This window comes from Pinus tabuliformis, chromosome 2_2 (genome assembly GCF_031772625.1).
Source record: "Pinus tabuliformis cultivar Carrire ecotype Pingquan chromosome 2_2, CPIR1, whole genome shotgun sequence".
Classification (NCBI taxonomy): Eukaryota; Viridiplantae; Streptophyta; class Pinopsida; order Pinales; family Pinaceae; genus Pinus; species Pinus tabuliformis.
The window spans coordinates 564096488-564119505 of NC_142300.1; the positions used below are offsets into that span (position 1 = coordinate 564096488).

The 23018-nt window shown below is 35.5% G+C and overlaps 1 protein-coding gene across 1 annotated transcript; it reads right to left on the reverse strand.

The window, feature by feature from the left end:
• Positions 1-20602: 20602 nt before the first annotated feature.
• LOC149193911 (uncharacterized) lies at positions 20603-21550 on the reverse strand. The gene has a single exon (XM_089407045.1). The coding sequence runs from the start codon at positions 21360-21362 to the stop codon at positions 20751-20753; it is 612 nt and encodes a 203-aa protein (XP_089263171.1). The 5' UTR covers positions 21363-21550; the 3' UTR covers positions 20603-20750.
• Positions 21551-23018: the final 1468 nt, after the last annotated feature.

The following is a 23018-nucleotide window of genomic DNA, read 5'->3' on the forward strand; positions in this document are numbered from 1 at the left end:
GCTCTCAGTACAATGCCTCCATACAACTCATAGACTGAATAGACACAACATATGCCTTCCCTCCGCCCTCCAAGCCTCCTATTTCCTTGTGCAGTTTCTCTTGGGGTCCATTGCTACCACCTGTGTGAATTGGCCTCATCACACACTCATCAAACTCGAAAGTAACTGTGCAATATCCAAGGAATGAATTCCTTCTACATGCAAGAGATATCCTCCATAGAATATTCCTGCAACTGATAGTACACTGTCCCTTCATCTAATCTCAACTGGGTCTCTGACTGAATTGACATGCATGAGTTATTTATGAGAGAATATTTAGTTATCTTAAGTGCAGCAATTACGTGCATGCATGCATTAACTAACTGAACTCACAATCAGTTCAACAAACTGTTGGAACTAATCTAACTGGAATTAACTCAAATAATTGAGCTAACTAATTACAAATCAAAGTACAACTCATCTTGATCTCCTTTAATCAATGGATAACTTCCTCAATGAATGGAGAAACTGTTGCATGTCTTCACATAGACTTCATGTTTGATTTCCTACAACTAATTAACTCAAGGGGGATTAAATAATTATTTTACAAACAGCTGCTAAGATCAAATTCCAATTTTAATTTTCAATTTTAGTTTAGGGATTAACTAAAATAGGAATGTATCCCGAAATTCTATTTATAGCAATGCTATTTTTAGCACTTCTATTTTTAGCATTTCTTGTTGCTATTTTCAACAATAATATATAGAGTACATGCATGATCTTGCACTAATTCGGAAATTTCATAGCATTTGGCCTTCATAAATTTCTCTCTCTCTATCCAAGTCAAGCAGAAACCTAAAGGTCAGATCAAGCTTGAATTAGGTGCTAAGTGTTTATTTACTATTGTATTCACCCACATAAACAACTGAACATAGGTATTTGAGAATGACCCATATTTTCTTAACAAGTATAGTTGTACTTTTGTTTCTTGATAGAACATTTTGTGTCAGATAAGGGAGATTTTATGACAACACCAGTTTGGATGTAATCACTGTTGTAGGAGTTCTGCATCAACGAAACCCTTGCTACCATCGATAACATCATTGAACACCTCGTTAAATACTCAAAAGTGACCAAACAAGCTAGTTACATCTCCCATGCTCGTATCTATGTCTACATGAACATTTTGGAACCAATCCTAGAATATATTGATATTTAGTACTATAAGGAACTCTATAGGCAAACCTTGGATTATGAGCACATCCCCTTTTACTGCCATAGATGCCATGAATATGACCATCTCTATTGCAACTTCCCATTTATATAAATGATTGTAAATCCTAATTTTCCTTTAGTTCTTAATAATGAGGGTTTCACTAAAGTGGAAAATAAGTGACATAACCCAAAGATCCACCCTCACAATCATCCCCTCTAGGAAAAAATACTATGTTTTTAATCACTTTGACCTGCTCTCATCCCTTGAATCCACTGATGCACCCTCCTCTGGGAAACCTCCTGAAATAATTATGTAGGATTCCTCTTTGCCCCCCTTGACCTCTATCCTACCACCCCCCCCCCCCCCCCCCCCTTTCATTTATCCCTAGCATCCCCCACCAATTAACCCTTCTACCTTTGTTGTGTCGTTTTCATCCTCCTTTGATCCTCCACCCCTCCCACATGTGATTTTCTCCTCCCTGATGGAAGGACCGAATCAAGCTTCTGATCAATGTGAAGACATGTATTTGGATTCACTCAAGCTATTAGAGATGGCTAAAGAATGGGGGCAAAGACGCATTCTCTCTCCCAAAACACCAAGGCATACTACTAGGTCACACACATCTCAATTATTACCATGTAGGCTCGAGTTAGAACTCAAGAGAACCTTATCCATTCCCATGTGAATTGAAAATGTACATCAATACTACATAATTTCATTTTCTATTATTTTGTTTCCTAACTACACATATAATTTAGGCATGTAGAATATTATCTTTAGATTAGAAAACAAAATTAAAAATAAAAATAAAGAAATTTGCGATGGCACACTTGTTTGGCGCTATGTGTATGGAGTATGCTTTAAAATTATTTTTACTTAGTTAAGAGTTTTTTTTTTGGAAATAAGAAAACAGGTAATGATACAAAATCCAAAGGCATCTCACAAACCTTGTCCCCTTAATCACCACCAACAAGTAATTCTAGGTGGTTGTGGTTTTCCTTGAATAACAATGATGAACAATCTTGCATTCATGCATCACATCTAGTGATGATTGTCCCCACTACTGGTTTGACAAGTTATGATAGGTTTTCCACTGTATGAAAAGAAAGGTGTTTAATGATAGGTTTAGTTATCATAAAAAAATTATTGTATATAAAAATAGTAACAATACACAATAGTTCAAAAGATCTAAATGTACAACATAAAGCCCTGCTCTATTGGAAGATTTAGAAAGTATGTTATGCGATCAAGTTGATCATATTTCAATGTTATTGCTGAGATGCTAATAGGTAATAGTGGATGTTGAGGTTGAAATTAGTAATTCCCAATCATGTTGCAGCCATTAGACACCCTATCATCATTACAACTCCTCCCAATGGAAATATTTGCACCAGTCACATATTATGTGCTTTTTCCACTGATGGAGGGGATCCAATGTATTGTCACAAATTTTCCACTAATAGAGGGGATCCCACATATTGTCACAAATTTGAGATCAGGTAAAGTATGCAAAAAAACTTACCAATTGTATACTTTTAATAATTTCATTAGAATTAATGGCCATTTATGTTGTAGGGACAATTAATGTATGGAAATTTGAAATGTAAATTAAGATGGTGGGCGTGTTGGAACATAGAAAGAATTATTTGTCGCAACATAGACTATATCACACTCCGATTGCATGATTGTTAATAGGTAGGATTCGATTTGAAAAATAAGTTTGGGTGTGAATTTTATCACTAGAGTTGATATTGGTAATGACATCATTGTAATTTTTTTTGTGCGAAGAGGCTCTCTCCAGCTTAGTATGGAAGAGGTGTTGTAGTGTTATGTAAAAAATTTGCCTAGGTCAAATATCAACAATTTTTGGACTCGATTTTGACAACCCATGGTTTGTCCCATGGTATTCTTGTCTAATCTAGACTATTTAAAAGTAAAAAAATCTAATGAATTTTCCTTTTTCTTTCGAGGAGAAAGATTTAGTTGGTATAAAGACAAATTTTAAACCAACCTAGATCCATCTGATGAGCCTTAGTATTGTAGCAAAACTGCTGCAACTTCGAGGGCTGCCAACTTTACTTTATCAACCGGGGTTTCATACAAAGTTGGAGCTGACCGTGCTATATACACAACAGATGCATCATTCTACTCATGTCCCTTCTCAACTGGGGCATTTGACCATTAGGGTTCCATACAATTCCTTTATTGAACTAAAGGGAGTCTGAGTACTAACAGTGGAATGTAAAGTTATTTCTAGTGCATAGAAGGTAAATGCTTGTAAAAGCAGGAAATGAAAGATGCCAACTTGTAAATGCTACGAAATGACACAAATCACTTGCGGAAAGGAAACTATGCTAGTATTGTACTTGATCACCTAACTATCAGGGTTGCATGAAAATGGAAGATTACTCTATCATTTCCTAAGTCCAACATGCATGCATTAACTATCTCATTCACACTTGCAACATAGATAAATTTCTAATTTCTAAACTCAGAAATAAAAGAGCTAATGCTATCTGATTTTACAGGAAGGAAAGGAGTGAAAGGACTAGTCTAGGTGGCGCCTTTGTTCATGGATTTGAAGCTGAGGGGTTAACCTACTCCTAAACTAGGTTAGGGTATCATTACAGGTCAAAACAGGGTCAAAATACACTGCTACAGATTTGCTACAAGAAACTGCTACAAGATGTCCTGAACTGCTACAGGAAGTTGGCTGAGAGGTTTTGGAGGAAAAGAATGTTGGGGTGAAGTTTTGGAAGGTGCAGGGAAGGTGAAAATCACCCAAGGCCAAGCCCAACACTCTAAGAAGGTCATATTTTCCTAAGACAACTTACTCATGGTGGCTAGAAAACAGAGGTTCGTTATATGGGTTGGTACAAAAGGTGGAGAAGACCTAGGTGGAGTTGGTTGGAGGAGTCCCTTCCCACAAATTGAAAAGTCCTGCACTAAAACATGTTTCTCTTTTTATTTACAAAGTATTACATGTAAACATGGAAAAGATGAGTTGAATTTAAAAAATTTGATCTAACTATTGTTAAGGACTAGATCTGTGAAATGGACTACCTTCTAGGATACAATAATCTTAAGAAGTAGAATAACAACTCCAAATATTTCTAAGAAATCATATACAATTATCTAGCTAAGAATGAGACTTAATCTAGGCAATGAACAAAAGAAAAACTTTGTTTTTGGTCTGTGAGAGTGGGGTCCCCTAATCATGATGCCATAAGAGAGATGAGATAGGGGTTACTCTCACAATATCTTCTAGTATATTTCCCTTCACTAGAATGCAACACTAAGCTACTCTTTAAGCTAATCAAAGCATGGATAAGCAACAACTTAATCAACTTCCTAAGCTAAACAGAAACATAATAAAATTTAGCAGCTATTCAATATTCTAAGCTAAGAATACAGATAAAAAGAGAGGAACTTCTGCTGCTAGAGTTGGGCCCTAACCCAAAGATTCATCCCTTTGAGTCAACTCAATGTTGGATCAAAAAATAATTTCTCATTATCAATCAAGAAGTGGAAAATACATCATAACAATAATAGTCAAATGTGCTTCAGCTTAATGGCTTCTTGGCTACAATAAAACTTTGAATCCTAATGAGTCCCTCATATTTCTTATTTATACAAAACTGGATCTACCAACAACTCCCTAGAAAATAGGGATACTTGGCTCCCTAACTCAATAGTAACTCTTCCTTGACTAGCACTGGCTTGGCTGCCAATCAACTCGACTTGATTGGATTCTAGTGACACTGAGTTGATGAGGTAGAGTGGGAGAATCTTTGACTAATTTGAGGAGTTAAGGAGGGAGACCGCTTCCTAGAATCCCTCTCGCTTGCCTACTCCGAGTCCTTACAATCAAGTCAACTCAAACTGCTCCAATTTCCTGAAACACACATTAGGCCATATGACATAGTAACTCACTTTTACTCTTCTCACTAAGAAAAATATAAAAAATCTATAAATAAATGTGAGAAAAGACAATTTAATAAACTAGAGAGTAGAATTGTGACCCATATAGTTTACCTATTGATGAGCCTCATCATCACCCCCTACTGAAATTGTTGCTTATCCTCTGAGCAACCTACTCATATGTATCCATATTCTTCATAACCCTGGTGGCCTCTCTGACATCCCAAGATTCTGTGGATGGTGTCTCTTCCGGAGGATAGAACCTTGCATTTTTCTCTATCTCTTCCCACTGCTTTCTTTCCTCTTCTTCCTTCGTACCTTCCAGTAAATCCAACATCAAAGGTGGACTAAGATTAAGTCAAATCCAATTAATCTTCATTCTTTGCATTGCATTTTTATACGAGGGTGTTCTCTCCAATGCATTCCTCAATCTCTCAGGAGAGTGATACTCCCTAATCCAGAGATTGTGTGGCAGGTTTTCCATCTTCTCTAGCATGCTTGTTGGCTCTCAGTCCCCAATAGTTTGAGAGTGTCCTCAAAATGGAAGATGGCTTTTTCTTAGGTAGGCATGTATCTTGGTGCCAGTTGAGCATCATTGGAAATGGTGTTGTGGTTACTGATTAATGTAAAAGAAAGATCATATGTTCTCTAAATTTTATGAATTTAAAGCACTTGCTGAGAATGAAACTGGCATGAAAGTGAAGGCTCTTAGGAGCGATAATGGTGGAGAATATATGTCGAATGAATTTATGAACTTCTATGCATCAGAAGACATTCGAAGGGAGTTAATAGCACCCCATAACCCATAACAGAATGGGGTGGCTAAAAGGAAGAACATAAGTATTGTCGAAGTTGCAGAGGTTACGTTACATGATCAGGGCCTACCGTTGCACTTGTGGGCTGAAGCGTGCAACATAATTGTATATGTGTAGAATAGGAGTCCTCATCGGATTCTTTGGATGAGTACACTAGAAGAAGCTTTTTCAGGTAAGAAACAAGATGTGGCACAGTTCAGGATATTTGGTTCATTATTTTACTATCATGTTACCAAGGATGCAAGGAAAAAGCTAGAGCCAATAGTTAAGTTGGGCATATTTTTGGGGTACATTGATACACCTCACAACTATCTGGTGTACCTGCCATCTCACAAGATGATAGTGGCTCGTAGATATGTGAATTTTGATGAAGAGAAGGCCATGACATGTTTCCTTGAGTGGGAGTTTCAATTACATGTAGATGAGGACATTTTAGCTCCAAAGGAAGAACCTTGGGATGATGTGGAGCAACCACATGCATAGGAGAAAAGAGTGGAATCACCCACTCATGCAGATACTTTGAGATATGGAAGGAAGCACACCAGAGAAGCTGATAGATTAATGCATGATGCTAGAGAGAATGTGGGAGCACCCACATCACAACACAGGTAGAGGAGGTCACCAAATCGGTACACTGGCTACATGGATGTGATGAGCGAGAGTGTGGAGATTGAGCCATCCTCGTTTAAGGAAGCAATGCAGAAACAAGCATGGGTTGATGCCGTGGTAGAGGCGTATCACTCCATTATCAAAAACAGTTTTTGGGAAGTGGTCCCAAGACCAACAGATAAGTCAGTGGTGAGTTCCAGATGGATTTACAAGGTAAAGCAAGTAGCATATGGGAGTGTGGAGAAACACAAGGCCATATTTGTGGTCAAAGGGTTCTCTCAAGTGGTGGGAATCAATTATGAGGAGAACTTTGCTCCATTAGCAAGATACTCTTCAATAAAATATATTATATTCCTTTCAGTGCAAATGGGATGGAAGATACATTGGATGGATATGAAGACAACATTCCTCAATGGAGTGATTGAGGAAGAGGTGTACATTGAACAACTAGAAGGATTTTAGACCTTCAATAGAGAGTCACATGTGTGTAGACTCAAGTGAGCATTGTATCGATTGAAACAAGCACCCCATGCTTGGTACACTACGATCGACAAATAATTCACTAGTTTGAGATTCACCAAAATTGAAGCAGATGCAAACCTTTACCATATTGTGGTTGAAGGTAAATTATTGATTATAGTATTACATGTCAATGATTTAATTCTAATAGGTGATGAGAAGCTGGTAAAATCTTGCAAAGAGGATCTTGTAAGAGAATTCAAGATGAAGGACTTGAGGCTCATGCATTATTTCCTTGGTATGGAAGTATGGCAAGGAGATGAGGAATTGTTTGAATCTAAAGGAAAGTATGCCAATGAGATACTAAAGAAGTTCTACCTGGAAAGGAGCAAACCCATGGAGGCTCCTCTAGCAGGAAATTAGAGGAAGGAATATGCTACTTCAGCTTAAGTAGTGGAGGTTACTATTTACAGGAAGCTTGTGGGTTCACTTATGTATTTGGCAAACTCATGAATGAACATATGTTTTGTAGTTAAAGAACTTAGTCAAGCAATGGTTAAGCCAACCAAACTCTATTGGAAGGAAGCTAAACATGTGTTGAGATGCTTCATAGGAACCACTCATTTTGGTCTTTGGTACAAACGAAGAGAGGGAGTGAAGTTGCAAGGCTTCAGAGATGCATATTGGGAAGGGATTCCATCTAAAAGGAAGATCACATCAAGGGGAATCTTCAGTATTGGGTCAGCAGCAATTTTTAGGTACAATAGGAAGTTAAGATCAGTTGCACTCAGTTCAGAAGAAGCAGAGTACATGGATGCTAGCCAAACAGCTTGTGAAGTTATCGTAATGAGGAAGATCCTTGTTGGGTTATTTCATCAGCAGATGGATCTTATAGTGATTTACTGTGACAATCAGATTTGTATCAAAATATCTAAGAATCCATTTTTTCATGATTGATCCAAGCATATCGACAGCTGGTATCACCATCTACAAGATTGTGTGAAAAGGAGAATCATTTTGGTGGAATACATTCCTACAGAGGAACAGAATGCAAACATCTTAACTAAGGCACCATCAAGAGGAAAATTTGACTTCCATAGAGGCGGGATTGGAGTATCTAATAATCCATTTCTTGTTGAGAAGGAGTGTTGAAAATGCAACAAGAAAATCTTAATTTAATTTTTTCCTTGAATTAAATTAGGAATAAAATTGTAATTCAACATCACAAGACAACTTGTACAAGTTAACTAAGTTAAATTGACTTAGTTGGCTCATTTAATTCGAGTTGAGGGTCTAACTTGAGTCATGTAGAGTGTGTCCTACATTATAAGACCCCTAGTTGAGTTTATTTTGAGCTGTAGCTAATTAATTTAGTTTATCTAAGTTAAATTCAGCTAAACTAGTCCCAACTGATGGAGGAACTAGTAGGAGGTTAGATAGTGGGTTTTTTCTTTATGTGTTCAACCTATTAACGGATGATTCACTCATAAATAAATCATGCATGTCAGATCTGCGAGCTACCTAGTTGAGATTGGAGTTCAAGGGCATTGTACTATTAGTTGTATAATCATCTAAATTTTACAGATGGTGCATGCAGCCATTGGAAGGCCTATGAGGATTGTGCAATTTGTATTGAGGAATTTACCTAATTAACAGGGGACTAATTCCCAAGGAAAAAATGAAAGAAAATAGGGACCTGGGCAAGTAGAAAATTCATTAAGTATTAGCCTAGTATTTTCTAGAAAGCTATGAGACAGACAGAGATAGTGCAGAGGTTGCTCAAGCTTGAGCAAACCATTGTAATCTTCTCATATTTTCTGACTAATGCAATATATAGATAGCAAGGGTTTTTAGCTATGGCTTTCCCCAGGAAATCATTGTGTAATGTGTTGATTGAATTCTTTCTCTAGTTTGCTTCATGATTTCACAATCATTTAATAGTTTCCACTGATGAGTATAGTAGATTTAAGTCTATTTTTTTAGTAAATTACAATTAGTAGTTTGAATCTACAAGGAAATTCTACAAAATCAATGACTAAATTAATGATCAAATTTATGACTAAATATACTACTAGATGAATAAATTGAGACAGCCAATTAATCATTAAGCTAAATACAACTAAAATTTGGTCGCGTTATAAGATATTTTTTGTTAGGGTCATATAATTATTATAGGGTCACTTGACGATGACTATTATAATTTAGATATTGTAAATAATATTCCATATTGTAAATTATTTCCCAAAAAAGGTAAAAACCTTAAGAAAAAAAACATATATGCTTGCAAAATGAAATGCAGCATTAGAGGACAATTACGTAAGTCTAGATTAAATTAATCACATCATTTAAATGTGATTAATTAAAACAGTAATAAAATTCCTTGGTACTGTACTTTTATTTTATTGTAAGGCTAAAAATGACAAAAATGGATTTTGTCACATGGGATTAAACAATTGCAGCTTTCCTGCTCCTCGATCCTCTCGCCCCATAGTTCAACGGCTCACAATCCTTTTTGCTCCCCCTTCTCTTTCCTTTCTTTACTAGCTTGGTGGGGCTGGGGGGGGGGGAGGGGTGTCTAAAAAGGCAATTTTACCCCGCCAGTCTAGTGCTACGTGTCTTCCCCTCTGCGTTTTGAAACCCCCACCCCTCACGATACTGCCTACCACTCTGACCCCCCATACGAAAACTGCTTACCTTCTTGCTTACCACTCTCCTTTCCCACCATATTTCCTGCTCACTCCTGGTTATGTTACCCTCCATTCCCCGACTGCCATGTCACCTCCCGCATCCACATCATTCATCTGTCTCATGATCATTGGAAACTATGATTTTTCCATATACACCACATTGATTTCAAACATGGTTTCCAAACCAGTGAGGATGAATTTTCTCAAACTGAAAGAGTTCTTTTCTTCCAACATCCTCATGTACAAAAACCTCTCTTAGTTTTCTAACAACTATTATGGTTTCAGATATACAAATGAAGCTTTGCAGACATATTTTCCCAAATTTTCCTATTTAGTCATAATTTTGCAGAACAGATTATTGCTAATCAGAGACGACTCCTGGGAAGATGGAGGAGGTTTGTGTTCCTAATATACAAGGAACAATAAACTACTTCATGTTTGACACAACTATTACAGAATTAGAGATACATTTACATGCTTACAGTCTATTTTTCAGACTGTGCAAAGTCTTGTTTCAGTCACCTTTTTCCACTGAATATTGGGAACATATGCAATTGCATTTTGGGAAATGGAGAGAGGTTTATCTCAAGAACATATTTATCTACAATAACCTCTCTCACTTTTTAAAGATATAGCTCAGATTAAGATATAAAAATGGATGACTGGACCTTATTTTGCAGAATTTCGGGAGAAAAATGTTCAAAGATAGTTAGCCACCTCATCAACTAAGAGTTGCAATCAAATTCGAATTTCTATTCCTTGTCAAAAGAAATCCATAGTGATAGTGCCAAGTAGATACATTATTTTTGAATGTCCTACATTTAATTTATATGTATGTAAAACAATTTAGGATATTTGTAAAAAGATCTTGAGATTTTTATCAAGATATTTTAGTTTAGAATTTGTATAAATACTTCATCATTTGAATTTATAGATGTTTGGGTTTGTATGAAGAAATATATTGTCCAATGTAAAGCTGCTCATTGAGCTCAAATGGACTGATCAATAATACAAAGACTTTTCACAAGATTCTTGTGCTACACTTTACTAGTGATGTTTTTCTTATTGTAATTGTTGTTTCCACTGTTATTCTCTGTATGTTTATCATTTGAAATCTAATTGTAAAATAGGAGATGTGAAAAATAAGATATGTTATTGAACACCTTATTTGGATTGTTTTTACAATCTGTATGTTTTCTTCTAAAGTCTAATTGAAAAATTCTTAAATGCTTTTCAATCACTACTGAAACACACTTTTTCTCCATTTCATAATTCAATTTAAAAGATCCAGTAAATGTAACTAGCTTTCCATGTGATTACTCTTTTAAACATTTGATGTAGCATCCAACTTTATTTGACTCCATTTCCCAATGAATTCCTCTTGATCTTCCAACTAAACCATTTTCAAAATCAAACTCTGAGCCCAATAACTAGCCTGAAATTCCTAGTATACAAAGCTAAATCTCACTGGGAGATCCCTCTCTGAATTTACAAGGGCTAGATCCTAAACTCGAAAGTGGTTTTGATGTTGCCTCCGTGGTTTTTTCTTCAACCTTGAAATTACAAAACGATAACATAGTGGTGACCATACTGGGGAGGACATTTTATGTTCCTCATAAACGTGTATCGAGTTCTAGATATGATTGTTGATGGTGAACAGTGATCAAACACAAGAAGGCTAAATTATTCACGTGGCGACTCCATGTTCAAAGTATCCAGAGCTTCAATTTTTTTAGGGTGACTCCACTATGAAAGAATCCATATTTTAGAGCATTCATGGTGACTCCAGTACACGTTCATAAGATTTCTGGCTAAACAAGATGACAGGGTATGTGGCAAATATTCTATCTTGTGAAGCTTTAAAAGGAATCAGGAATGAGTTAGTAGAATTTCAAATTGAAGCTTTTCTCACAGTCATGTTTCATCGTTTGAAATCAAGAAAATATCCTTCTAAAAGAAAATTTTGTTTTCTTGAGTTAGTTGCTGAAAGATTTGAGAAGGATATTGAACTTTTGAAACTTCAAATTGAGTCCTATAGTTTCCAAGATCCTAAAAAATTCATGGAAAATCTTCCTTCTCCAAAACAAGAGGAGATTCTATTACCTTGTGATTTGCAAATTGATCAAAATTTTGTTTTATAATATGAGACTGAAATTGAAGAGTTCAAATCAGGGTTTAACCTTGAGGATACAATGGATGAGATCATCCGTGATCTACTAGTCATTGATGGCCTGCAAAGTAAACTAATTAATCATGCCTTTTTTGACCCTGTAGCAGACTACATGGAGGTTATTTTGAGCTTAAGTGTTCAACCATGTTATCATTATAAGAACAAGATACATCTGTAGTCGCCATTACATATTAAAACCTTGATTTTGGGGACAAAAATTCAAGCTATCCATTTGTTTTTGCTAACAGGCAGTCAAGCAGTCCACTTGTTTCAGCAACTACTTGACTGGCTTCATTGGAATTTTTGTATTATTTGAGTCAACATGATTTTCAATAGTGTAGGGTAGGTAGCAGTGTGAAAATAAGCTCAGTACTTTGAGCATTTTTCCAAGAATTCTTTCCAGTTTCAGTTTCAGTTCAGTGTGTTTCAGATTTCAGTTTGCAGAAAAGGTTTGATTTCAGTTTGAGATTTTCAGTCACAGAGATTTTATGGCAGAGCATCTTGCAGATTTGGGATCAACCCAAGGGATAAGGCTACTAGTCTACAGTGTTCTTGACACTTCACTAGGAAGTGCCAACCCTAGCTGGAGCCACTATTGCGGTCACTTGACAGTGATTATTATATTTCAAATGTTGTAAATAATATTCCATATTGTAAATTATTTCCAAAAAAAGGTCAAAACCTTAAGAAAATAAAAAAAAATATGCTTGTAAGACGAAATGTAGCATTAGAGGATAATTAAGTAAGTTTAGATTAAATTAATCACATCATTTAAATGTGATTAAATGAAACTGTAATAAAAAGCCTTGGTACTATAGTTTGATTTTATCATAAGGTTGAAAATGACAAAAAGGTATTTTGTCACATGAGGTTAAACAATTGCAACTTTCCTGCTCCTCGATCCAGTCGCCCCATATATCAACGACTCATAATCCTTTTCATCCCCCCTTCTCCTTCCTTGCTTTACCACCAATGGGGTGGGGTCGGGGGGGGTCTGAAAAGGCAGTTTTACCCCACTGGTCCCACGCTACATGTCTTCCCCCTTGTCTTTCACACCCACCCTCACGATACCGCCTACCACTCTGACCCCCCTCTGAAAACTGCTTACCTTCCTGCTTATCTCTCTCATTTCCCATCATATTTCCTACACACTTCTGGTTATGTTACCCTCCATTCCCCAATTGCCATGTCACCTCCCGCATCCACGTCATTCACCTGTCTCATGATAAGTTGAAACGAAGCTTTTTCCTATACGCCACATTGATTTCAAACATGGTTTCTAAACCAATGAGGATGAATTTTTAGAAACAGAAAAAAAAAAAATTACTTCCAACATCCTAATGTACGAAAACCTCTCTCATTTTTCTAGCATCTATTATGGTTTGGGATATACAGATGAAGATTTGCAGACATATTTTCCCAAATTTTCTAGTTTAGTCATACTTTTGAAGAACATATTGTGGGAAATCAAAGATGAATCTTCAGAAACTGGAGGTGTTTTGTGTTCCTAAGATGCCAAAGTACAATGACCTACTTCATATTTTACACAGCTATTACAGAATGAGAGATACATTTACATCTTTATAGCCTATTTTCTAGACTGTTCAAAGTCATGTTTCAGCCACCTTTTTGCAGAGAATACTGGGAACAATTGGAGCTATGTTTTGGGAAACAAAGAGAGTTTTATCTCAAGAACATATTTAACTACAATAACCTCATACTTTTTACAGAGCTATCTCGTATTTAGATATACAAAGGGATGATTGGACCCTATTTTGCAGAATTTCGGGAGAAAAATGCTCAAAGACAGTTAGCCACCTCATCAACTAAGAGTTGCAATCAAATTTGAATTTCTCTTCTTTGTCAACAAAAATCCATAATGATAGTGCCAAGTAGATACATTAGTTTTGAATTTCCTACATTTCATTTCTATTTGTGTAAAACAATTTAGGATATTTGTAAAAAGATCTTGAGATTTTTATCAAGATATTTTAGTTTATAATTTGTATAAATACTTCATCATTTGAAGTAATAGATGTTGGGGTTTGTATGAAGAAATCTATTGTCCAATGTAAAGCTTCTCATTGAGCTCAAATGGACTGATCAATAATACAAATACTTTTCACAGGATTCTTGTGCTACAATTTGCTGGTGATGTTTTTCTTATTGTAATTGTTATTTCCACTCTTATTCTCTGTATGTTTATCATCAGAAATCTAATTGTAAAATAGGAAATGTGAAAAATAAGATATGTTATTGAACACCTTATTTGGATTGTTTTTACAATCTATATGTTTTCTTCTAAAGTCTGATTGAAAATTTCTTAAATGATTTTCAATCACTATTGAAGCACACTTTTTCTCCATTTCATAATTAAATTTAAAAGATCCATTAAATGCAACTAGCTTTACCTATGATTACTCTTTTAAACATTTGTTGCAGCATCCAACTTTATTTGACTCCATTTCCCAATGGATTCCTCCTGATCTTCCAACCAAATGATTTCCAAAATCAAACTCTAAGCCCAATAACTAGCTTGAAATTCCCAATAAACAAAGCTAAATCTCACAGAGAGATCCCTCTCTGATTTTATGAGGGCTAGATCCTAAACTTGAAAGTGGGTCATTTCTAATGGTTATCGTTCTACAACTTCCCCTTTGTTTGCATAAATTGTAGAGGTCAATGATTCATGTGGAAGATTATCTCCTTCCCCAGAATATAATGTTGCTATTGTTGGTAGGCTTACATGATATAATACATTTCCTTATCATAGGTGGGGTACCTTTGAACAATATTAGAGAGTGTCTCACTGTGATAGGCCATTGAATGCCCTCACTAGATGAGGACTAAACCAATAGAATAATCAGAGGCATTTGTCTCAATCTCAAATTGTTTTTGCAAGTCTAGCAAGGTGAGGATTGGTGCATAGCAAAGGCAGTGTTTCAGTTCAATTAATGCCTTCTATTCTGACTCAGAAAAAAAAAAAATGATTTCTTTTTCTACCCTTCATAACTTGACTTAAGGGCCAAGTGATATGAGAGAACCCAACATGAATCTCTGATAGAAATTAGCAAGGCCCAAGAATATGCGAAGATTTGTTAGAGTCGTTGGGGTTATCCAATCCCAAATGACTTGGATCTTATCTAGATCCACATACACACTTTTCTCATTAATTATGTAGCCCAAATATCAGACTTGGTCCATGCCAAAAGATCATTCTCCAGGTTGGAACATAGCTTGTGTTCCCATAAGGTTTGAAGGACCTACCTAATATGTTGCAAGTGCTCTGCCCAACTCTTGCTGAAAATAAGGATATCATCTAGATATACAACCATGAAAGAGTTGGTGAAAGGCCACAAGATGTCATCCATTAGCCTCATAAAAGATGTGGGACCATTTTTATCTTGAAAGGCATGACCAACCACTCAAATAGACCCTTATTGGACTTGAAGGCGGTCTTCCATACATATGTGGATTCTATTGGAAATTGGTGATGTCCAAACTTCAAATCAATTTTGTTGAAGTACTTAGCACCCTTGAGCTAATCAAGAAGGTCATCAATTTGAAGGATTGGGTATATATTCTTGATTGTGATTTCTTTAGAGTCCGATAATCAATGCAAAGTCTCCAAGTTCCATATTTCTTTTATATGAGTGCAATTGGGCTCCCACAAGGTGAGGAACTTGGTCAGATATGCCATTTTTGTAGCAACTCCTCAATTTGTTGCTTGGTTTCCTTATTTTCAAGAAGGGAGTGACGATTGATTGGCCTATTATGTAGAGGTGCACTAGGGGTCAAATCAATCAAATGCTTGACCTGATAGTGAAAAGGTACCCTTGTGGGTGAGGAGAAGATGCGCATGCACTCTTCTAAGACATTATCCAGTTACTTTTGTTGCATAGAGGGACCCTTTCTAGAGGTCATGTATGTGGCCATGATATTCCCCTTACTTTGAGAGTGAATTATTAAGAAAACAAATTTCCCTGTTTGAGAGATGATCTTATTACATTGCCTAGCACAGATGAAAGAATTTGTGGTAGGTAGGGTTACCTCTGATATCCTGTGTAATTTTTTGCCAAAAGTAATAATACTAATACGAGGCTTGGACTCATACACAACATGACACTTCCACAAGTATGGTTTTCCTAATAAAACATTACCAACTTCAAGGGGAGAAACATCACATAATACCTCATCCATGAAAGGCTTGATACTATAGGGTAAGAAGCGGTGCTAGCTAACATAGAGATCTCACCCTTGGTGGATCCACACAATGGTGTATGGCTACGAGTGTGGTGTTGTCGGCAAGCCCAATCGCTTAGCGACCTCTATTGATGCAAGGTTATTTTGACTCCCACTATCAACAACAAACTGTAGTGGAGAACCCTTGACCCACATCTATGATTGGAAGAGACTCTCACCCTCTTCCAGATCTTCGGGTTCACTTTTCTTGACCTTGGTGGTGGCAACGTTTTTGCTGGGTTCTGCATCAATTATTCATTTCCCCCTTTTTAGGTTTTGGCTCAGAATAAGAAAAGGTGTCTCATGTTGAAGCTTTCAGCTCAACCACTAGTGACTGCATTGCACGACATTCATTTTTGTTGTGAGTAGGGCTCTTGTGGAACTCACACCACTTTCCTATGTCTTTCTTCATTTTCCCATTGTTATTCTTTACTTACAACTTCAACATGTTGTCTTGGGTCATTCCACCTTGGCTTTGTCCTTTGTTCTATGGTTTGGGGGTGTCCTTTCCCTGCTTTGGATTTGTTGATCCAAAGTCTCGCTTCTTATTTTTAAATTTATGTTCGATCTTGACAACATATTGTTATGCTGAACCAAGCGACGAGATGTCTAGGAACTCCATTTCTGCATGGATGTATTTGTGTAAAGAACCACAATACTTGAGAATCATATGTTGCTCAGATTCCTTGATACCTAGCTTCATGCATAGGGTATGAAATATATTCGTGAACTCTGACACTTCTTGGTCCCTTTCCTACTGTAGCATGGTCCATTTTATGTAGTTGCCTTCATTGCTCCCAACAATGTAATATTGTTCCTTAACAACATCTCGTAAAGAGTGTCAAGAGGGTGAAATTGAAAATAGTGAGGATTCCTCCTCGACCCTTTGCTCACAGTACGTTTTCCACTAGTCCTTGACATGGGGGGCAGCCTTAAGGAGTGAAAAAGTAATATTTTCTCTATCAGAAAAATTATGGAATGAAAAATATACTTCCAACAGATTTAACCATTTATCTAGAGCATATGCGTCTATCTGGCCTTAAAATATAGGAATGTCGAAATTAACTTGTACCTAAAAGGGGGCAGCATCATTGAAGTGACAGTTGGATGGAGATGTGTCGCACATTGGTCTCTGCCAAAGGATTTGGGAAAAAATATTCTTCATCTCATTCCTTTGTTGCTCGAGGGCTTCTTCGAACAACAATTTGATAGGATCTCTTGCTCCCTCGTCTTTCTTTTCTTCCATCATGGAAGGTCATTGTGTTCGATGAGGTAGTATTGTAAGTGATCAAGCAGTTTGAGTCCCAACTCCTTATACCCCGACCCAGTTGGGGACATGCACAGAAAAACAGAGAAAGAAAAGACCATTCTGATACCACTAATCAGGATTTATGAAGGAATCAAATGAAATACATATTTAAAACAGAAACATAAAGATAAATTCAAATTGAACTTCAATCAATAAAAACAAATGGTGAAAACTATTTACATGCAAAATGAAAGCAAACTAGATTGGGTGACGGTAGCTTATCTCTTTTTGATGGTCGCATGCCTTATGAATTATGTTATAATGAGACTTTGAGGCCTTTTTATAATGAAGAAATAATGAGAAACCCTAAACTTAAAAAAACTAACCCTAGATGATGAAGCACCAAAATTTAATGTGTCCTGATGTTGTTAGTTGGAATGTCAACTTTCCAGGGTCGTAACTCTGACATATGATCTCCGTTTGGTGCACACAATAACCAATTAGAAAGGTCTATCTAAGGACAACAAATTTCGACGACAAACATTGTTTGAAGCCTATAAATGGCTTCTAAAGTTCATGCCCCGAAAATTGCCAAAAATCGAAACCTACTGAAATAGGAAATTGTGCTGAAATTTTGGAAACTGCTAGGAAACAGTGCCAAGCTCCTAGTGGAATAGATGTGTGACCACCAATATCCACCTATATCAACTTCTTTAATTTTCACTAGTCCAATTTAGAATTGCTTAAATTGAAGCTATAAAGTTATAAATATACATGTAATATATATATCTCTCTATCATGCATACATACATATGTAATTGTATATCTCTCCCTTACACACACACACACTATATATATATATATATATGTGTGTGTGTGTGTGTTATCCCACATGACATGATGAATATTACCAATATTGAACATATTGCTTAAATCTAAAATATAAAAAATATATAATATAAACATCACACTATATGTTATATGTCAATTATGGTTATCTTAGGTGGAAAGAATGAAATTCTATCTACTAAATAAATTTAAATATAAATTTTAAATAAATTTAAATATAAATTTTAAAATTACTAGTATATAATTCTTAAAAAAACAAAATGAAAATCAAATTACAAAATGAAAATCAAATTTAACAATTAAATTTATATTATTAAAAAATAAATGAAATCATATTATAAATTTACAAATTAAATTCAAAATTAAAATCAGAATCAGCAAGGCCGAACCGTTCGAACCAGCAACATAGCTTGAGCTAACCCCACAGATAACCACCAGGATAGCAAATATGGGCCCATAGAACATGTTAATAAGGATGAGTCTACATGTATTCGACAAAAATAGAATTTTAAATTTTATTAATATAAATTTAGTAAATATCAAAGTATTATAAAAAGAATTCTACTCAAAAGCAAACAAATCTATAAATAAAATAATATACATAAATAAAAATATTTTAAAATTTGTTTCTTTAAAATTACAGGTCCAAGCATTCATCTTCCCCATCAAGGAAGGAAAGAGATTCGCACTCAACCCTACCTCCTTGCAAGTATGGCGGCGCAAATACAATTCTGAGTTGAGTTGACGATGTTGAAGTTTTATAAATACGACCAATTCGATAGTGAAATTTGAACAAAATATTAAAAAAAAAAAAAAAAAAACAGAAAAGCGATATATAGTTAAACATGATTAATCTACGCAGACACGCTGATCTTTATTTATTTTTTATCTTAAAATCACATAGTTAAACATGACTAACTAATCCAGGCAGACATGTAAATGGCTAATCTTTATTACTTTTTTTATCTTAAAGTCATATAGTTAAACATGATTAATCCACGCAGACATGTAAATAGCTTATCTTTATTTTTTTTTTATCTTAAAGTCCCCGGCCATTAATATTCAACTCCCTACTAATTCACTGTTCTTTAACCAACTGGTTTCAGCTGAGTTTGAATTTTATGCCCGAAGGGTGGGCTAACGTGTTCACTAGAGGCTTCAAATAATTAGTGCTTGCTTTAATAGGGTGATTGGTTAACAAGACATTTAGTTGTCTTGTTATGGTTTAGGGTGATTGGTTAACAAGACATTTAGTTGTCTTGTTATGGTTTCAGATTGTTGTGGATAATTTTGTGGGTTTTTAATAATTTTTTATTTTTCCAAAAGTCAGATGTTGGTAAGAATTTCAGGTTTAAGATTTAGTGATTTATTTGTTAATGATGTTGGTAAGAATTTCAAGTTTAAGATTTAGTGATTTATTTGTTAATTTGATATTGATAGGGAATGTCTATTTTGGAATAAGGTTTTTAAATTTTTAATTTATTTATCAATAATAATTATTAGTTGAATAATAGAGATTTAATTTCCACAGAATATTTTAGAATATTATTAATAGGATCCACAAATTAAATATGTCATTGTTCACTTTTTTAATTAAATTGATTAAAAGATAATCGTCATATGAACCATTGTGATATGAAATGACTTATATTTTTTTAGGTATGTGATATTGGCCCATGATATTGTAACAAAACTTATTTATAGATTAAAAATTTCCATGATAAAATAGGAATAAAAACACACACACATATATGTTTTTATGGACAAATAACATTGTCACTATGTCCGAAGACATCCAAACATCGCCCTATACAAGAATGACATACACAAATAAAAAAATAGTTCAAATTTCATTAAAAAATACTAATCACCATATGATGGAGACATCCAAACATAACCCTCAGCAAGGATGACATGCACAAATCAAATAATCCAAATTTTATTAAAAAAAATTCTAATCACAATATGATAAAAAATTAATTAATGATTAGTTTATTGTATTTTATTTTGTATATTGATATTGTATATTTAATAAAAAATAATATAATTTTTAATAAATAAAATAGAAAATTAATAATTAATTAAATAATGTATTATGTAATATACAAAATGAAAAATAATATATACTTTTTTATTATATTGAATAAAGATAATATTTGAGTAGGATGCAAAACTAGAGTACATCTAATTATTAGATATATTAGGAATTTATGTATTAGCAAAAATAAAAACTCTTAAGTTATGGCATAAAAAAGAGAATACTTAATATTAATAATAGCCCTAATAATCTACCACCAAACAAAAAGCTAACTAATAATCTACAACCAAACAAAAGGCTATCTATTTGAATTCACAAAAAGTCTTTGTTTGTGAAATAAGAGTATTCTGTACAATGATTTAATTGCCACAATCTACAATTTTAACAACACATAAGCTGATCCCAATCGATCAACGACCACCTAATAACACTGAATATATATATATTTGTACACTTTACAATTCAATAAATTCTTCTTTTGGATGCTTTGTTTTCCTTTCCTCAGGCAGAGAGTAATCATTGCATCGCTGAGACATCTTGGGCCGTGGTCATACGGCAGAGCCTGCTGGGCCGTGGCTGAAAAGACGATCTCCTTCGCATGTGGTGGCTTGATGGGCGTATGAGAGCAGTGAGAGCTCTTCTCACCCATTCTCCTTCCACACCGCCAATTCTTACCACCGAATTCGTCATGGCAGATCTCCTCCCATTTAAGTGAGAATGCATAGTAGAGGAGGAGGAGTGATTACTGTTTCTATGAAAACTGCAACGGAACGAACCTGGATGATTCGTGGGTGAACACATGCACGTCTTTCTGGGCGGAGAACAGGGAATAGGCTTCATAGTGGCACCGCCTTTCGGTGAAACTGGAAGGCCTGCAGATCGAACTTGCGACGCGTATCTGTGCAGGCCCGAATTGATAGAAGACGAAGCGGCGGCCTTAGTTGAGGAAGAATAAGAAGAGTCGCCGCTAAAGGCTGGTCGAGTAGGCGGAAGAGTTGTGGTTAGAGGTAAGTTGAAAGTAGAGAAAGATGATGGGGAACTAAAATGGCGTGTGCGAGAGTGGGATCTGGAAAGGCCATGGGTGAGGGGCATCACAGGGGCGCTGCTAGATCTGCTTCTTGATTGCATTTTTCTCACAGGGAAGGTTTGGGAAGGTGGCAATCGACTTAAGCTCAGGGAAGGCTTGCTAGTGAGCGGGGCAAACTGAGCGGACCTAAGGCCCTTGATTTATACAAATACAATTTACCCCTGATTTGTCACTTTTACTCGAGCTCCCCACTTTCGTGAATACGTGTTGATGTCAGGACACGTTAGGATTAATTGACTGCGAAAAGAGAGGGTAACATCCAGCAGAGGTAGGTACGAGGAAGCGACAAGGATGGGGCATTTTGTAGACAGATTTCCAGAACTAGAACACGGATCGACATGCTGCTTGCGATGACCACTTTTATGTCTAGAGAATTGCAAGAGAAAAGCTATGGCCCTTCCTTCGTCCGCAAGTAATGGAGGAACCCTTCACATCACAGCTAATAGTTTGGCAAGTAGTTGTCTGGAACATATATGTGTCAAGGAGGAAGTTGCCTCCCTTCTCCTGTACCAAAGGATGGAGTTTGCATCATTCATATTGCGGGTTGGGTTGATGGAGTTTGCATCATTGATATTGCGTGTTGGGTTATTCAACTTCATTTACTACTGGTGAAACTCCATGGAAGGATTCATAAATTTTAATGCTTGAAAATCAACCTAAGCAAACAAAAGGATATTCTTCTTGTCCAGATCAGAAATGATATTTTTGTTTTATACGAGAATTAATGAACACCATCCTTAACTTATCCATTCCCTGCAAAGTGAAGATGTACATCAATACTACATAATTCATTTTCTATTATTTTATTTATCAACTATACATATAATGCTTATCCATTCCCTTTCGAAGTGAAGATGTACATCAATATTATATAATTCATTTTTATTATTTTATTTCTTAACTACACATCTAATTTAAGTAGAAAGGCTATTCTCTTTAGATTAGAAAACAAAATTAAAAATAAAAATAAAGAAATTTGTGATGGCACATATGTTTGGCTATTTAAGTAGAAAGGCTATTCTCTTTAGATTAGAAAACAAAATTAAAATTAAAAATAAAGAAATTTGTGATGGCACATATGTTTGGCTTTGTGTATGGAGTATATTTTAAAATTGTTTTTATTTAGTTAAGAGTTTTTTTCGTTGGAAATAAGGAAATAGGTAAGGGAACACGTAACGGTCCAAGATCCAAAGGCATCTGACAAACCTTGTCCCCTTAATGACCACCAACACCTAATTCTAGGTGGCTGTGGTTTTCGTTGAATAACAGTGATGAACAAGCTTGCATTCATGCATCGTAGCTAGTGATGGTTGTCCCCGATATTGGTTTGACAAGTTATGATAGGTTTTCCACTAGATGAAAAGAAAAGTGTTTAATGATAGGTTTAGTTATCATAAAAAAATCACTGAATAAAAAGAATTATCTTATACAATACACAATAGTTCAAAAGATCTAATTCTGGATCCAACATAAACCCCTGCTCCATTAGCAGATCTAGAAATTATGGTATACAAAATTATGTTATGCGATCAAGTTGATCATATTTCAATGCTATGACTGAGATGCTAATAGGTAATAGTGGATGTTGAGGTTGAAATTAGTGGTGCCCAATCATGTTGCAACCATTAGTCACCCTATCATCATTACAACTCCTCCCAATTGAAATATTTGGACCACTGACACATTATGTGTTGTTT

What these genes read in the sequence shown, in the direction of transcription:
- LOC149193911 (XM_089407045.1), bottom strand. Translation starts at nt 21,362, where the DNA reads ATGCAATCAAGAAGCAGATCTAGCAGCGCCCCTGTGATGCCCCTCACC.